Source organism: Planococcus citri, chromosome 2 (genome assembly GCF_950023065.1).
Source record: "Planococcus citri chromosome 2, ihPlaCitr1.1, whole genome shotgun sequence".
Lineage (NCBI taxonomy): Eukaryota > Metazoa > Arthropoda > Insecta > Hemiptera > Pseudococcidae > Planococcus > Planococcus citri.
The window spans coordinates 430,984-445,871 of record NC_088678.1 but is presented as its reverse complement, the minus strand read 5'-3'; the positions used below and the strand labels follow the sequence as shown (position 1 = coordinate 445,871).

At 46.8% G+C, this 14,888-nt stretch overlaps 1 protein-coding gene across 1 annotated transcript; it reads right to left on the bottom strand.

Annotated features, from left to right (window-relative positions):
* Positions 1–49: 49 nt before the first annotated feature.
* On the bottom strand, positions 50–14,305 carry LOC135833827 (serine/arginine repetitive matrix protein 2-like). Its single transcript, XM_065347610.1, has 13 exons — positions 14,073–14,305; positions 13,543–13,796; positions 12,400–13,417; positions 11,981–12,318; positions 11,723–11,857; positions 11,259–11,634; positions 10,875–11,177; positions 3,696–9,762; positions 3,313–3,501; positions 2,843–3,197; positions 2,205–2,368; positions 2,014–2,093; positions 50–1,929 (listed from the first exon to the last, which is right to left on the bottom strand). The coding sequence occupies exons 2-13, from the start codon at positions 13,790–13,792 to the stop codon at positions 1,599–1,601; spliced, it is 9,606 nt and encodes a 3,201-aa protein (XP_065203682.1). The 5' UTR covers positions 13,793–13,796; positions 14,073–14,305; the 3' UTR covers positions 50–1,598.
* Positions 14,306–14,888: the final 583 nt, after the last annotated feature.

The following is a 14,888-nucleotide window of genomic DNA, read 5'->3' as shown; positions in this document are numbered from 1 at the left end:
TCAATCCGTAACAGAACTCGCAACAAAAAATTTTTAATATACAGTTAAACAATGGGAGAAAAAAAAAGGTTGTAATTAAACGCTCGAAAACACAAACTGATACACCACAAATGCTTATACGTATAATTTTCTACACATTTGCTTCAAATGAAATGAAACAAAACAAAAAAAAAAGGTATAAAATTAAGTAACACGTAAGTGAGGACTACGTCATCAACAAAAAACAGACAAACCAGTCAATTTGTATGTACAAACGTATAATATTCGTAACCTATACATCGACAAACAGGCTCGCAATTAAATTGTACTTAGGTCTTTAAGATGAAAACTACGGCACCACGAATACGAGCGTAAAACCAATCAAAACCGATTTCATCGACGTTTAATTATTATCATTTATTAATATTATTTTTTTTTTTACAAATAAATTTCATTTCAAACCCCGCTATAACAAAAACGACGCTTCAACTTTCGCAACGAGAAAACGTTAACCATTAACTGTAATGGTGAGTAAATCACGATTCTACCGTTCCACCAAACACACAAACACACGCAGTGCAACCGTTAAAAAAAACTAAGTAGGTACATTACATTACAAAAGATTCGCCGAGTCGTCAATGGCCGGAGGATTATTCATTACTCGACTGGAAATGTACGAATTCCAGACAAAAAGACGGTCGTAGGTACGTATTCAAAATTTCAATATGTATGTACGCCAAGTATACATACCTAATTACCTATAATTTACTCACGCGGGTAGGATAGGTATTAGTCGAATAACAAGATACGTCGTCGCATCGCGAGTACGTCGCTATGTACATTGTACACGAATGAAAAGGTAATGATAGCGGCGATAATAATAATCGTTATTATAATAGTAGTAAAGTAACATAAATCGTAATCAATAGCTAAAGAGAAAGGAAAAATTAAAACGATGCCGTAAAAAAAAAAAAAAAAAAAAAAAAAAATAGATAAAATAAACAACACAAAACAAAATAAAATATACATCATCGTGAAAAATAAGTAAAACGTAGAACGAAAAATAATTACGAAAAGTTTATCACTCCAACATCAGTCATACGTGATCGTACAGCTACGAGACTACCGTATACTGTATTGTGGTTTTTGGCACGTTTGTAACACGTCTTTTTCATTCCTGTTCGCCGCCATTTCGCTGATATTTTTCGGTCGTTTCAAAATGAACCGGATTCGGTTTCGGTTTCGATTCGATGAAAATTTATGAGATCGAGAATGATTTTGAAAGATTACGACGCGTGATCCGGAGGGAATGATTTTCATTTTTACTCTAAATAAAAATTCGTCACCGCTTTCCATCGCGTTACATTCGATTTCGACAAATCGTAACCAGGATTCTTATAAACGCACGTATTAGACCAAAAAGCTTTTATCCTCCTTCGAATAAAGACGAACAAAAAAAAAGTTGGCGATAATGGCGGCGACAGAAAATGTACCATACATATGCTCGCACGTTTCGCGTTCAAACTATACATAATACATACATATAATCCTAATACGCCGTTCATGCGGACGATTTGTACATTCGCGTGAGAACGAAAAAAAAAAAAATCGTCCGTAGCTCACAGTTTAGGAAGTACGAAATCGGAAGGCAACAAATTGGCGACACCTCCGCACGTAGGAGGGTACAATTCGGGAGGCGGTGGTCCTGGTGGCGGCGGCGGCGGAGGCGTATCGTCGTCCGAGCTTTCGTCGTTGGTGGCGCGAATAATTTTAACGCGTACTTTATGTTTCTTTTTAACGTTAGGCGGAGGAGATGGTTTTCGCGATCTAGACACCGGCGAATCGTTCAACGAAGCCGATCCGGGCCTTATTCCATCGACAAACGAGACCATTTTACGGGCACTTCCGATGATGGTACGACCTAGAGGCGTTACCGGCGTCGATTTCTCTCTGTATAGGAAAAAAAAACGAGAATAAAATAAAAAATTGTCGCAAAATACGCGTCAAGTAAGAGGGTCGAGCGACGATACTAACTTGAAACCGGGAGATATTAAAATTCCTTGCTCGGGAGATGGTTTAATCGATATGCTGGCGTTTGATTCTTCGCTTTCATCCTGAAATCGCGAATGATTTTCCATTAATAACGTAATCCGAAATAATCCTCGTCACAAAGCGCGTGCAACTTTCCAAACAATCGTCGAGCGAAAAAGATATTTCCGTCTTACCGTGTTATCATCCGCGTAATTATGAAATTCGTCGCCGTTAGGAGTGACAGCCGGAGATGTTTGATGTTCGTTTTTCAATCTCAGTAACTTTTGCAAAGCCCTTTCTTCCTTGCGTTTTTCCTTGGCCAGTCTTATAAGTTTTTTCATGTCCTTATCGGGAGTGCCTGCAAGCAAAAAAAAAAAAAAACACGAATACGATCGACGATTAGTTTTACTAGACGACGACAATGATTCGAGTACATCGCATCAAAATGAAGGGGAAAAAATCAGCCAAAGCAAAAACTAAAATAATCGGGTAATTTATCGGACGTAATCCGATATACTACGAACGAGTATATTTTCTTCATTTACCTGGAGGCAATGACAAATTTGAGATTTTGCTTCCAGCAAGTCCACTAGGAGAGGAGGTACTAACTAAACGCATTTGAGTAACAATTTCGTCGACGGTCGTACGAAGAAGAAAGGATACGAGGAGAACGCGCGTAATTTGAAAAAAAAAAACGTCGTCGAGAAAAAAACGAAAAAAAAAATAAATAAAACGAAAAATAAATCGAGTTAAACGATTTTCTCCGAAACCCCAAAAAATAAGAAAAAAATGATAGCGTGGGAATGTCGATAAAAATGATGGATAGTAGTACCTGGTGGCGGCGGCGGTGGAGGATCTTTGCTTCTGGATTTGGTTTCGCCGCTGACGCTCGACTTGTGGTGTTCTTTCAAATGCGACAAAGAGTTTGTTTTCGATCCGGAAACGGCGGGAGCAGCCGCAAACGATACCGGCAAATTGGCAGTCAATAAGGACGAAAAACCAACGCTCGATGCGTTACCACTGGCGTAACTGTCATTGCTCACGGCGCTACTTGCGGTGGATTGTTGCGAACTGCTATGCTGATGCTGCTGCTGCTGCTGCTGCTGCTGCTGATGGTGGTGGTGGTGGTGGTGCTGGTGATGATGATGATGATGCTGTTGCTGATGCTGCTGTTGATGCTGTTGCTTCTGTAAAAATGCCGTAGAAATAACCGTAAGCGGTGTAATCGAAAATCACTATCGACTGTCGGGAAACTCGATAAAAATTATAAAAATGAGGGAGGAAAAAGAAAAGACCATTTACCTTGGAGGATTGCTGACTAGAAAGAGACTGCGAAGTTGAGGGCGGCACCTCGGTGGGTACGATTTGCAGAACGTTGCCAACTTGAATCGAATGTACTTTCGATCCAGCCGCATCTGCGATTCGATACGACTGATTTTCTTTACTTTGATGCTGATGTTGATGCAGATGTTGCTGCTGTTGTTGCTGTTGCTGCAAAAGAACAATAATTAATAAAGTAAAGGCAGGCAGGCAAACAAGCGAGCTATGTACATATAACGGGAATTTTCATTTTATGGCCAGCGATTAAACATTGATTTCGATTCTATCGCCGCGAAGGCGGCGCGGCGGGGAAAATATATTTTTTTTAATCTACTCGTATTAATTAGTAATATTCGAGCAATTACCTGAGGCGTTGGTAATCTTTGAGACGAAGACGAAGGTGGCGGCAACTGATGAGGCGAAGGTACGGCACCGATATGCGGTCGCGAATGCGATTGCGCTAGAGACGCGGCACGAGCCATATTCCAAGAGTCCATAGGAGCGCCGCCGTAATAACTACGATCGGCGTTGGGCGGCATGAGATGGGCGTAAGGATGGTGCATAGACTGCGGCGTCATCGACGGGTAGTTGGCGTTGCCCGGCCGCGCCACCATGGAATTATCGTACATCGGCATTTGGTAGTAATTGGGAGGCGGTGCGGACATGTTGATGGGCACGGGCACGGGCACGGGCACGGGCACGCCGCCGCCGCCGCCACCGGGTGGCTGCATAGGTACTCCGATGACGGATCTCGAAGGCGGTACTACTGCCGCCGGCGGCGGCACTGTCGGCTTCACTCCCAATTCCAGCTCCAGCCTTTCGTCGAGCGAAAGCTGTTTCGGCGAGATCTCTCGGCTACGTTCCGCGTAAGGATTTTTGTACGCGTTGGTCGAATCGGCGACGCCTTTTCTAGCTTTGTACGATCTGTGCGCCGCGTTAACGTTGTCAGTGGCGGCGGCGGCGACAGCGGTAGCGTTGGAGGCGACCTGGATCGGCAGCATTTTTGCGGGATCGCGAGTGGCGGATGCGACCGACGGATACGTATTTTGAATAGCGTTGTATAAATTCTGGATTTGGGCGTTGTCGACGTGAGGCGTACGTCCTCCGCTACTGTCCAGCAGGGCCAACACGCTTTGCAGCGGATCGCAATTAGCGGCGCCCTTTTCGTTCAACGTCCCCAGCGACTCCTTCAATTGCAGTAATTTTTCGCGCAACGCGTCCACGTGATGATCGCCGTTCTCCTGCAACCGTTCGTACTGCTGACCGGCTGACGAGTGCGCGATGGCGGCGGCGGCGGCAGCGGCGGCGGCGCAACTCGCTCGTTGTTGCTCTCGAGGATCGCGACTGAGAGTACGGCCGGCGGCCGCTGAACCGCCACCTCTCCGCACTCTGTCGTCGATTAATTTCTCAATTTCGCTGGCGAATTTGTTGTCCGCCGCCTCTTGTCCGGTACCGCCGCTAACGTGTCTATCTTCTTTTTCCATTTTGATATTGCCCAGTATGCGGTGAAAATCGGCGCTGTTTTCTTCGGGAACAGAAGCGGCGGCGGCGGCGGCGGCGGCGGCCGCTGCGGAAGGCGACAACTTATCGCGTTTGCAGTAATTCTCGTTGGACGTCGATTCGAAGGACCGATTGACGTGACGTCGCCGCATTCCGACAGCGTCTCGAGAGGCGGACCAAGACCTGGACCTGGACTTTGATCTGGATCTGGACCTGGACCGCGACCTAGACCACGATCTGCGACGATCGCGTTTCTTCGAGCGGTAATAGTAATCTTTGCTTCGTTTGCGACTCGCAGAGCGCGACCGCGACCGAGAACGAGACCGCGACCGCGATCGTGATCGCGTTCGACGATCTCTGGAGAAACGCTTCTTACCGCGGCGTTCGTCTTTACGATGGTGGCGTTTTTTATAACGATCTTCGGATACGGACCGTCTTCGCTTATCGTCTTTGGAATCGTGGTCTTTTCGGCGCGGATCTCGTTTCGCCACGCTGGCAGCGGAAGAGGCAGCGGCGGCGGCGTCGTTCGCATTATAGTCTTCGTCTTCTCGACGACCCCGCGGCGCACAAGCTTGTTTTTGGTGGTCCTTGGTGGAAGGCGTCTCATCGCCGGCAACTTGGACCTGCGACGATGCAAACGATATGTCGGGTAAGGCGATACAAGGTCTAGCTTGGAATTCTTCTTTTTCCGACTTATTCGTCGTCGTCGTCGTCGTCGTCGTCGACGATAATGACGACGACTCGAGCCGCTCCGACTGCGTCGCTATCTCGAATGTAGTTTGACCATGTTCGGCTGAGGCGGCGTTGACGGTGGCGGCGGCGGCGGCAGCAGCAGCAGCGGTGCGCAACCCAGCGGCCGGCGGAATTTTCTGCGAAGATGACGACGACAACGACGACTCGGCCGCCATATACGATTCACGGCCTTCGGTCGAGTGGTCCAACGAATCGAATATGTTCGAATGTACAAACTTTTTGGCCGCTTTCGTTCTCACTTCCCGTTTGCCCAACGTGAAACTGCTGAACATGTTGGTGGCGCCTTGCAACTGCGGCATGGTTACGTCGACCGCCATAAATTTACCGCGATCGCTTTCGTTACCGTCGTCGCCGTCGTCGTCGTCGCCGCCACCTTTGTTGTTGCGCTCGCTGTTAGATTTCAATGCGTCCGAAAGCGGCGACGGTGGTGGGGGCGGCTGTGACGGCGGCGCTGTGGGCGGAGGAACCGGCATAGGCGGCGATTTGGTGACGGAGCGAGCGAAAACGCGCTCTTTCGCAATTTCGCCGCCCGTTTGGTAGTCGTCGTCCGCATCGCTACCGCAGGCCGTCGGCGAATAACGTTCTTCACGCGCTGTTGTGGGAGTGCGCGGCGTCTTGGTCGAATCGTACGACCGATCCATCTGCGGCGAGTCGTCTTCGTACGCGGCTGCGACCAACGAGACGCCTTTTTGGCCGCCCAACAGTTGTACTTCGAAACCGCCGCTTTTCGACGATTTAGGCGTACTGCTGCGTTGATCGCCGACCCGCTTCTTCGGCGGCTGCTCCGAATCGAACGAATCGTACGCGGCAACGATCGCTTCAGCTTTCAGCGGAGTCGACGACCGTCGAGCTTTTCGTTCGTCGATGTTTTTTCTCTTTTTTTTCGAATCTTTCTTTTTCTTCTTCGACAAACGTTTATGCTTCGACGTTTCGTTCGAGCTGCGACGACGCTTTTTACGTTTTTCCGCGTCGGTGGAGGCGGTGGTGGTATTAGTTGGGGTAGTAATAGTAGAAGTAGTAGTGGTGTTGACGGCGGCGGCGGCAGCGGAGGTGGTCGCTTCGCCAACGTCAATCGCGTCATTTGTTGGATCGATTTGATCGTCATGGGCATGGACATGGGCATCGGCAACGGCGACGCCAGCGGTGGTCGCCGTAAAATCATCTCTCATAGAATGTCGGACGGCCGAAGAGTCAGTCGCCCCGCTCCCATTCCAATCATCGAGATTTTCTTCAAAAAACGAATCCGTCGTCGCGGTTTTCGAGGTGCCGGTAGCGTCGGCGGATACCCCGTCGTTCGAATTTTTCGCATCGCGCTTGCGTTTCTTTTTACGTCGACTAGTCTCGTCGGAAGACGAGTAGTCGTTCGTATCGCGTCGTTTTTTCGCCTTCTTTTTCTTTTTTTTCCTTTCGTTGGACGATTTTTCGGATTTGGGCGTTTCCGGAACGCGGCCGTCTTCTAGCGATGCGGCCGCAGTCGCGGTCGCGTTACTACTTTTGGATAGTGAAAATTTGGCGTCGGCGACGCCCATTTCGGAGACCATCAATTCGTACAATGTGCGCGCGCTCGCGCTCGTCACCGTTTTCTCTTTTCGATCTTTCGAATTTTTCTTTTTGCTCTTCTTACTACTACTACTACCACTACTACGTTTCTCTTTGGAAGAGGATGATTTTTTGCCGGCGGCGGCTGCAGCTGCGAATGCCGCTGCGGCCACAGTTTCGTCGTCGATCGGTTCGGCAGCGGATGCCGCCTTTTTTTTCAACGTCTCCGCCAACGATTTTCCCAACAATTCCATTATACCGCTCTTCAATTTCTTCTTTTTCGAGTCGTCCGATTTGGAAGATTTCTTACGTTTACTCTTCTTGTCGTCCAAATCGGAATCCTTATTTTTCCGCAGCTGCTTCTTTTTGTTCTTTTTCTTTCGCTTATCGAGCGACTGTTTGCCGTCGCCGGTCAACTTTCTCTTACTTTTCTTGCTCTTCGTCTTTTTTGACGATCGTTTAGCGCGTTTCTTGCGAGTTCCGCTATCGGCGCTGCTATCGTTATCCGAACTCGAACTACTCGAGCTCGAGCTGCTACTCGAACTACTGCCGCTGCTGCTACTGCTGCTACTACTGCTGCTGGTGGTGGCGGCGGCCGCCGCCGCCTTGGCTCCAGCGCCAGCGCCGCTACGTTCGCTAACGCCGCTGTCTTCCGAGTCGCTGTCGTTCGAATCGCTAGACGAATCGCTGCTGCTCGCGTCGTATTTGTTCTTCTTGCCGCCAGCCGAGTCCGATTTTCGCTTCTTTTTGTATTTGCGATCTTTTTTGACTTTCGAAACGCCACCGCTGCTGACTACTTTTCTCTTCTTCGTTTTCTTTTTGCTTTTCGCCGGCTCGTCGACATTTTCGCTTCCTCCTTCGCCGCCACCACGACTGTGGTCGCGTTTTCGTTTACGCGAGCCTTCCGGGTCACGTTCGCGATCGCGATCGTTATCCGAATTTGTCGCGTTCAAATTCGCGGCTACAGCAGTCGTCGTCGCCGATTCTTCCTGCCACTTGGCTTTATCGTTCGACTTTTTCTCGCCGGTGTCTTTGGAAACGCTGCAGACTGGCTCGCTTTCGGCCCAAGATTTTGATTTTCGAGCGGTTGTGGCTTCAACGTGATCGGTGATGTCGTTCTCGCGGGGTTGTTCGCTCGTCTTGAACGCTGCCGCATTTGACGCGGAGCGATCGCTACTCGAGCGCGTTTTCGACTTGCGCTTCTTACGAGGAGAGTCGTTGGACGACGAAAGTTCGCTTCGATTCTCCGATTGAGGCGGAGGCGGCGGCTTGGGCCCTTCGAAAAGAAGAGATGGCGGCAGCGGTGGCAACGGCGGCGGCGGCGCCGCCGCCGCACTGTCAGTCTTTTCTTCGCGTTTCGGCGCCTCGAACGAAACCATTTTCAAAAATTCTTCGTATTCGGTAACTAAGGTACGATCGTTGTTGGAATTTGGTTGATCGTGTTGACGAACAACAACGCCGCTGTCTGCGTCGCTAGTTCGCGTAGATTTATTCTGCGTTTTGTCGCGGTCCGTTTTGTCACTACCACCAAGACCGCCGCTCTTGCGGTGCCGACGAGCAACGCCCTCCGAATGTTCGACTTCTCGCGATTCTTTCGTAACGCTCGACGATTTACTTCGTCGACGGTTCGATTCGTCGTGCCGACGAGAAGCGGATTTTTCTCGGCTCTTTTTGCGCGACTTTGACTTTTCTTCGGCCAACGACGAATGCGGTTTTTTACTGCCCGACAAACGTTCCGCAGCTCTGTCGCCGCTGCCGTCTTCTTTTCTCTTGGCTTTCTCTTTCTTAATTACCACCACCTGTTCCATTTCGTCGTCCTCGTCGTGGTACAGCGGGTGGTACTGACGTTGGCGGTAATGACTGTTGTTGGCGTCGCTTCCAACGGCTGCGTTCAAACTCGACACAGGTTCGAAGAGCGTCGAATTCGCTTCTTCGCGACTCGTATTAGCGTAATTATCGGTACTCATATCGTCCATCTGGTCGTCGCTGTTCGAATATAACCAAGTGTTATTCGGCGGCGGTGGCGGAGGCGGCGATGATGGAAGAGGCGGCGGCGCTGCTGCTGCTGACGATGCTGCTGCCGCTGCCGCTACCGCTGCGTTTACGAGTCCAGTGCCACCGCGTTTAGGACTATCTTCGTAATCGCTATCCCATTTCGAACGAATTACCACGCTAACGTCGGCCGCTCTTTCCTCGTCTGTGATATCTTCGAATCGCGATTTTCGGCCCACGGCAGCGACTATCCCACTAGGCCCGCTTCTAGACGCCGACGTTTTACCAAACGAAGCGCTTCCCTCGCCGTTGTGTTCCACGTTATCGAGAAGATTCTTACCGTCGACGGACGACTGGTCGCCGCCGAGGCTGCGAGGAGTTGACCGATTCACGGTAGCGTTGTCAACATTTTGATGTTGCGGCACCTCGGCAGTGTTTGTACATTCGACGAATGCGTTTTCACCTCCTTCCATTTCTTCTTCTTCGATGTCGATATCGCTGTCGTAATTATTCCCGATCATGTGTAACGGACTTTTCGGCCACCATTCTAAGGTCGCGCCATTCTTCTTTCTTTCCTCGTTATCGAATTTTCCTCCTTTCAACTCGACGCTCGCATCTGCGTCGTCGCATATTTTATTCGTCTTCAACCTGAAAAAAAAAAACAAACAAACACGAACAAACATTAAAATATGTATACGTATAATGGCAACGAATATCAAGCCATCGGCAACACACTAACGAGGAAAATGAGAATAAATGTTAAGCGTGAGTAGTGGAATGCGAGGTGGGCTTTCCTAATGTTTTACAGTTTTCCTCTATTTACACGTAATATTTTCCGCGCAACTATTCGGCAACTTAGATCGTGAAAATACTTCGTAACAACTTTCAGTCCACTCCACAGAATGTGCAAAATACCTACGGATATTGTGAAAACAATTTTCGCGAACACGTGAAATTTCGAAAAAATATATTAATTTTATTTATTACGCGAGTAAAAAAATTAAAATAAAATTGAATGAAAAAAGTGGTTGAAACCGAAAAAAATCGTACGTACCTATCGATTGCACGAAAATTTATGAAAACTTTCAAGAACAACACGATTATCAAATTTCTGTTCCAATTCCGGAATCGCTTATTAAAAATAACCCAAACTTTCGTCATCGCACGTTACTTCTCCCAATGTTGAGTTAAATCAGAACAGAATAAGGATATATTCCAAATTTCCGCAGTTTTCGCCAAGATTCACTAGTGACTAGCGAATGGGAGGAGAGCCCCGACCGTCGTACCTATTCCGTGAAAAGACATCGCCGACACAACGTAATCGATTATCGATACAGCTTTCGTATTTCACGTTTCATACCACTGAAGCGATTTTAACATGCAATACCCATCGTTATTCCATAGCATTGTTTCGATACGTTTACGCATTCCACTTACACGTAAAATTTTGAAAAATGTCGTTTAATTTGACTTTTACGAGAACAAACGTGTATTTTTCAACAGCCTGTGCAGAGAGGGCTGAAATGACTCGATAACGGGAAAATTGGTCCGTATTATGATTGATGAACAATCCAACAGCGATGACGAATGATTTTGTCTCATCCTACTCGCTCCGAAAGCTAGTCCATATTTTCACTAGCCAAAAAGAGGCGAGAATTACTAGTACAACTCCGAGTATGCGAGTTCGGTTCGATTATGCTGCGATTAACGAAGACTAGAATAAAACTAGTAAAAACTAAAAACCACGTCGTACGGTTTACCTTTTTGATCGCAGAGAATTCCAAAAGTGCTTAATCGAAGTAACGATATCATCGGGTACGCTGTCCAAGAGTTCGACTCGAGAAATGAAGTGTAACGTGGCATTGTTAGGATTTTCACAATACTTGATGGTCGGCTTGGCATTCGTGAATAGCATCATATGACTAGGAAATTCGACGAATTCTTCCGATTCCGGATCATCGTCAACACGATGCCACACCACAGGTTGCTTTATTTCCGCCGGCAAATCCAACATATTCGTCTTCCTCTTTTTATTCTCGTCGGCGATTTCTTTTTCAATCGAACTATAAACGAAACGCGCGTAAAAAATATACATTAATCGAGAAAGCGAAAAATTAAGACGAAAGTAGAGAAATTTTACTAACGCGCTGCGTCTTCTGCCGTGCTTGTCTTTTTTACGTTTTTCCAATTCGGAAAGCAAATAGGTTTTGTTTTCGTTATATTTAATGCGTCTATATCGGTCTAACTGGAATCCGGCTTCCTTGAAATCACTCCAGCTCTTCAATTCTAAAGCGCGAACTTTGCTTTTACTTTTATCGCCGCCGCGCTGCTGCGAACCGGAACGTGATCGCGACTTGTTACGAGACAGCGAACGAGTACGAGATGTACGTCGTTTTTTCTTGCCATCGGCGTGTTTGGATTTCCGATCTCGGTCTCGCGATCGGCTTCGACTATGTCGTTTACTCTGGCTACGGCTTCTTCTTCGACTACTCTTACCTCTTCTTCGACCGCTGTCCGTATCTACGCACGATAACGCCAAAACATAAGGTTACCGATGAAAAAATGAATAAAAATAAAAAAATAACCATTAATAATCGTTCCTCGTTACCTGCGTTTGCGTTTGCGTTATCGTTAATCGGGGTTTGTCGGTACGTCGTGGGAGTATCTCGGATCATTAATGATTCGCTTCTTTTCATTTCTTCGATTTCTTCCATTGTTTCACGAGCTTTTTCCATTTTAATAACTGTACATTTCAGAGAGATGAACAAACAAACAAACAAACGAATGTGTTATTCGGTGAAATACATACGCAGACTCGAGATAAACTGTATGTTCAAAAAATAAATATGTACTTAGAATTTATTACCTTTCTTACTGCTTCTCTTTTTGAAATGCTTATCGTCGAAAATTCCAGCCGCCGTACCCATTTCGCCAATTTCCGATTGGGAACGACGACCATCTTCTTTGACATCCGCATCGTTGTTATCTTTTCTCTCTTTGGAACCGGTTTGCGCTTGTTTTTTAGCCGCCATTTGAGCAGCGGCTGCTTGTTTCGAAATGGAAAAGGCCATTAGCCGTTTTTTTGCCTGCGCTTTGCCGAGTACAGAAGAAACCTTGGTTGGGCGATTCTGAGTAATAGGTGATTCGTTGCTTTCGGCCTGATGATTAGTTTCGTCTTCTTCCATAGGTACGCTGGGCGAATACCTGCGCAAAAAAAAATCGCACCATTGTAAACTCGCATCGTAAGAACGAAAGAATTAATACGAAAATAACTCGTATACTCGCCTATTGACATCTTCGTTGAGCGCGCTTTCCGCAACAACACGCTGATCGATTACGGAATGTTTACCTCCGTCTTCCGCGACATCGTCCGTAGTATCGGCGGCGGAATTGCACGCATCCGAAGTAGTCTGCGCGGGCATTTCTTCGCCATCGTCGTCTTCTTCCTTATTTGGTACGGTCGCGTAATTTTCAAGAGTCGCATCGTGGTTCGCGACGACTTTCTGAACGTTTTTATCGATATTCGAGCGTTTCTTGCTGTCGACCGCTGACACAATGGTAGCCGCCGCCGCCGCCGCCGCCGCTGTCGTAGAAGTGACGGTAGCTGGATAAGCAGAAGCGTGGTAATCAGAAGGTAGCGGAGGATTATAGGTACTTGAAGTAACTGGTTGGCTCGGCGGAAGAGGTGGGTTTTGAGGTAACATTTGTTGGGTGTAATTAGCGTTGGTATAGGCGTTTATACTACGTCCATCATACATCTGCTGCATAGTGGTTGTCGCGTACGGATAATGATTGTATCCTTGGTACGGATTGTACGCGGTCGCGTATGATCCGCCGGCGGCCATTCGCTGTTGGTTGCTATAATACGATACGTAATCGTGGGTCGCGTAATTGTTGGCCGTCATATACGAATAGTTATGAGCGTGCGACATCATCGACGGATCGTACTGCATGTAACCGGCAGCCGCCGCAGCAGCAGCCGCCGCCGCCGAATATGATAACTGATTGTTTGTCAACGTTGGCGCACTGTCGCTTGACGGATTATTGCCATCGTTCGTCGTTTGTAGTTCTTCGTTGGTCGGCGGTAGTGGTAGTGGCGCCGGCGCTAGCGCTGGACCTGGAGCTGGGGCTGGCGTTTGCGTTGGCGTTGTCTCCGCCGTAGGGCTTTCGTCAACGACCATATCAACCGGCGCAGGGGGCACGTCTTCGTTAAGCGGCACTTTTTTCGAACAATTCGTATCGTTAGAAATGTTCGTCTCGATTTCTTCTACGTTGGAATACTGTAGCGCCTGCTCCATTTCGCCTGAAACATCGCAGTTACAAATAATTTCGCGAAATAAATGTGGCGATACCAAACATACGGGGAAGAAATAATATTTTAAAAACTGAACGTTGAAAATACGGAATATTCATCGCACGACTACGAACCTACAACTGTAACTTCAACGGAGCTATGCTCAACGACGTCGTAAGATTCGTTTATTTCACTGTTGCTAACATTGGCCGGGTTTTCAAACAATTGATCTTCCGCTTTCTCTGCGCCATCGACCTCGACGGTGTTTTCAGTGAAATCATTTGGTAACTGTATATTACACACGTCTTCTGTTGGAACAGCGACATTTGAAGAGTTCTCATTACCCGGAAAAGGAATATCTTCCGGCAAGGGAATATCATCCATTATACTGAAACATCGACATAATAAGCTCGGGAACAAAATAGACAAATGAAATGTGGATTTCGGTTGAACTTGTTGCGATAAACACAAGAGTAAACAAAATACTCCCTATCAAACCGAACATTACACACATCGACTCGCATTATCAAACTAGAAATCGAATAACATATTGCACAATTTTAGAATTGAAAATTCATGCGCGGTGTTCAAAATGTTCGCGCATCACTGTTGAAAAGTACATTGATACGAATAAATGATAATTACCAGAATAACGTATACTTACAATGAGGATTCAGGCACCAAGACACTCACGTTTCCTCTTGTTCATTGATTGCAGTCAACTTCAACATGAATCAAAACTAAAAACTTTTTGTATAACTCTGAATAATCATCAAAGCGGTATAATTTTATCGTTTCTACTGTTTCAACAAATTAATATTTCACCGCACGCGAAGGATAACTCAAACATTATTCTATCCCTGCTACCATCTTGATTTGTAAATTGATTGTTAGCGCACCGTATGAACACCGTGTGCCTATCTCAGCGAAACCACCAAACATCATCGTCCAAAAAAATAACATTTATTAATTAGTTATTGTATTATTCGATAGGTTCGCTAAATGATAATCATTGTTTTTTTTTTCATTTTCACAGGTGGTACGGTACGGTGTACCGCGCATTTTACCATTCCCTACATACATTTCAGCAACAAGGGATATTTATCACGTATGTATTGCTGTTTTTAGTGTTGGGGGGCGTTGTGTCTGCTCACCTCGGCTTCGCCTCGGTTGCGCTGGTCGCTTTGTCGTTCATACTATGTCGGTTAACTTCCCTCGGCCTTCGGCCTCGGTGAGTACAATTTTTTTATAAACAACCGCAAGTGCTACATACACGGTAAATGTCCAGCCTCCGTCTGAACTCACCAAGGGGAGTAATGTCGATCGAGTGAAATATAAATTATGAACGGCTCGGCTTCGCCTCGCCTAATTCGGCATACTATTCGAAAAATAAAAATAATATTAATAAAATACACTTGAAAAAAAATTTATGGTAAAAAAAAATTTTCAAAAATTTGGAATTGAGCGGGGATCGAACTCT

Bases quoted from the DNA above. Each gene is read 5' to 3' on its own strand.
- LOC135833827 (XM_065347610.1), bottom strand. From the start codon at position 13,792: ATGGATGATATTCCCTTGCCGGAAGATATTCCTTTTCCGGGTAATGAG. The intron at 11,178-11,258 runs GTTAGTAAAATT...TTTCGTTTATAG, and splicing joins CACGGCAGAAGACGCAGCGC to TTCGATTGAAAAAGAAATCG. The intron at 3,198-3,312 runs GTAAATGGTCTT...GCATTTTTACAG, and splicing joins CTAGTCAGCAATCCTCCAAG to AAGCAACAGCATCAACAGCA.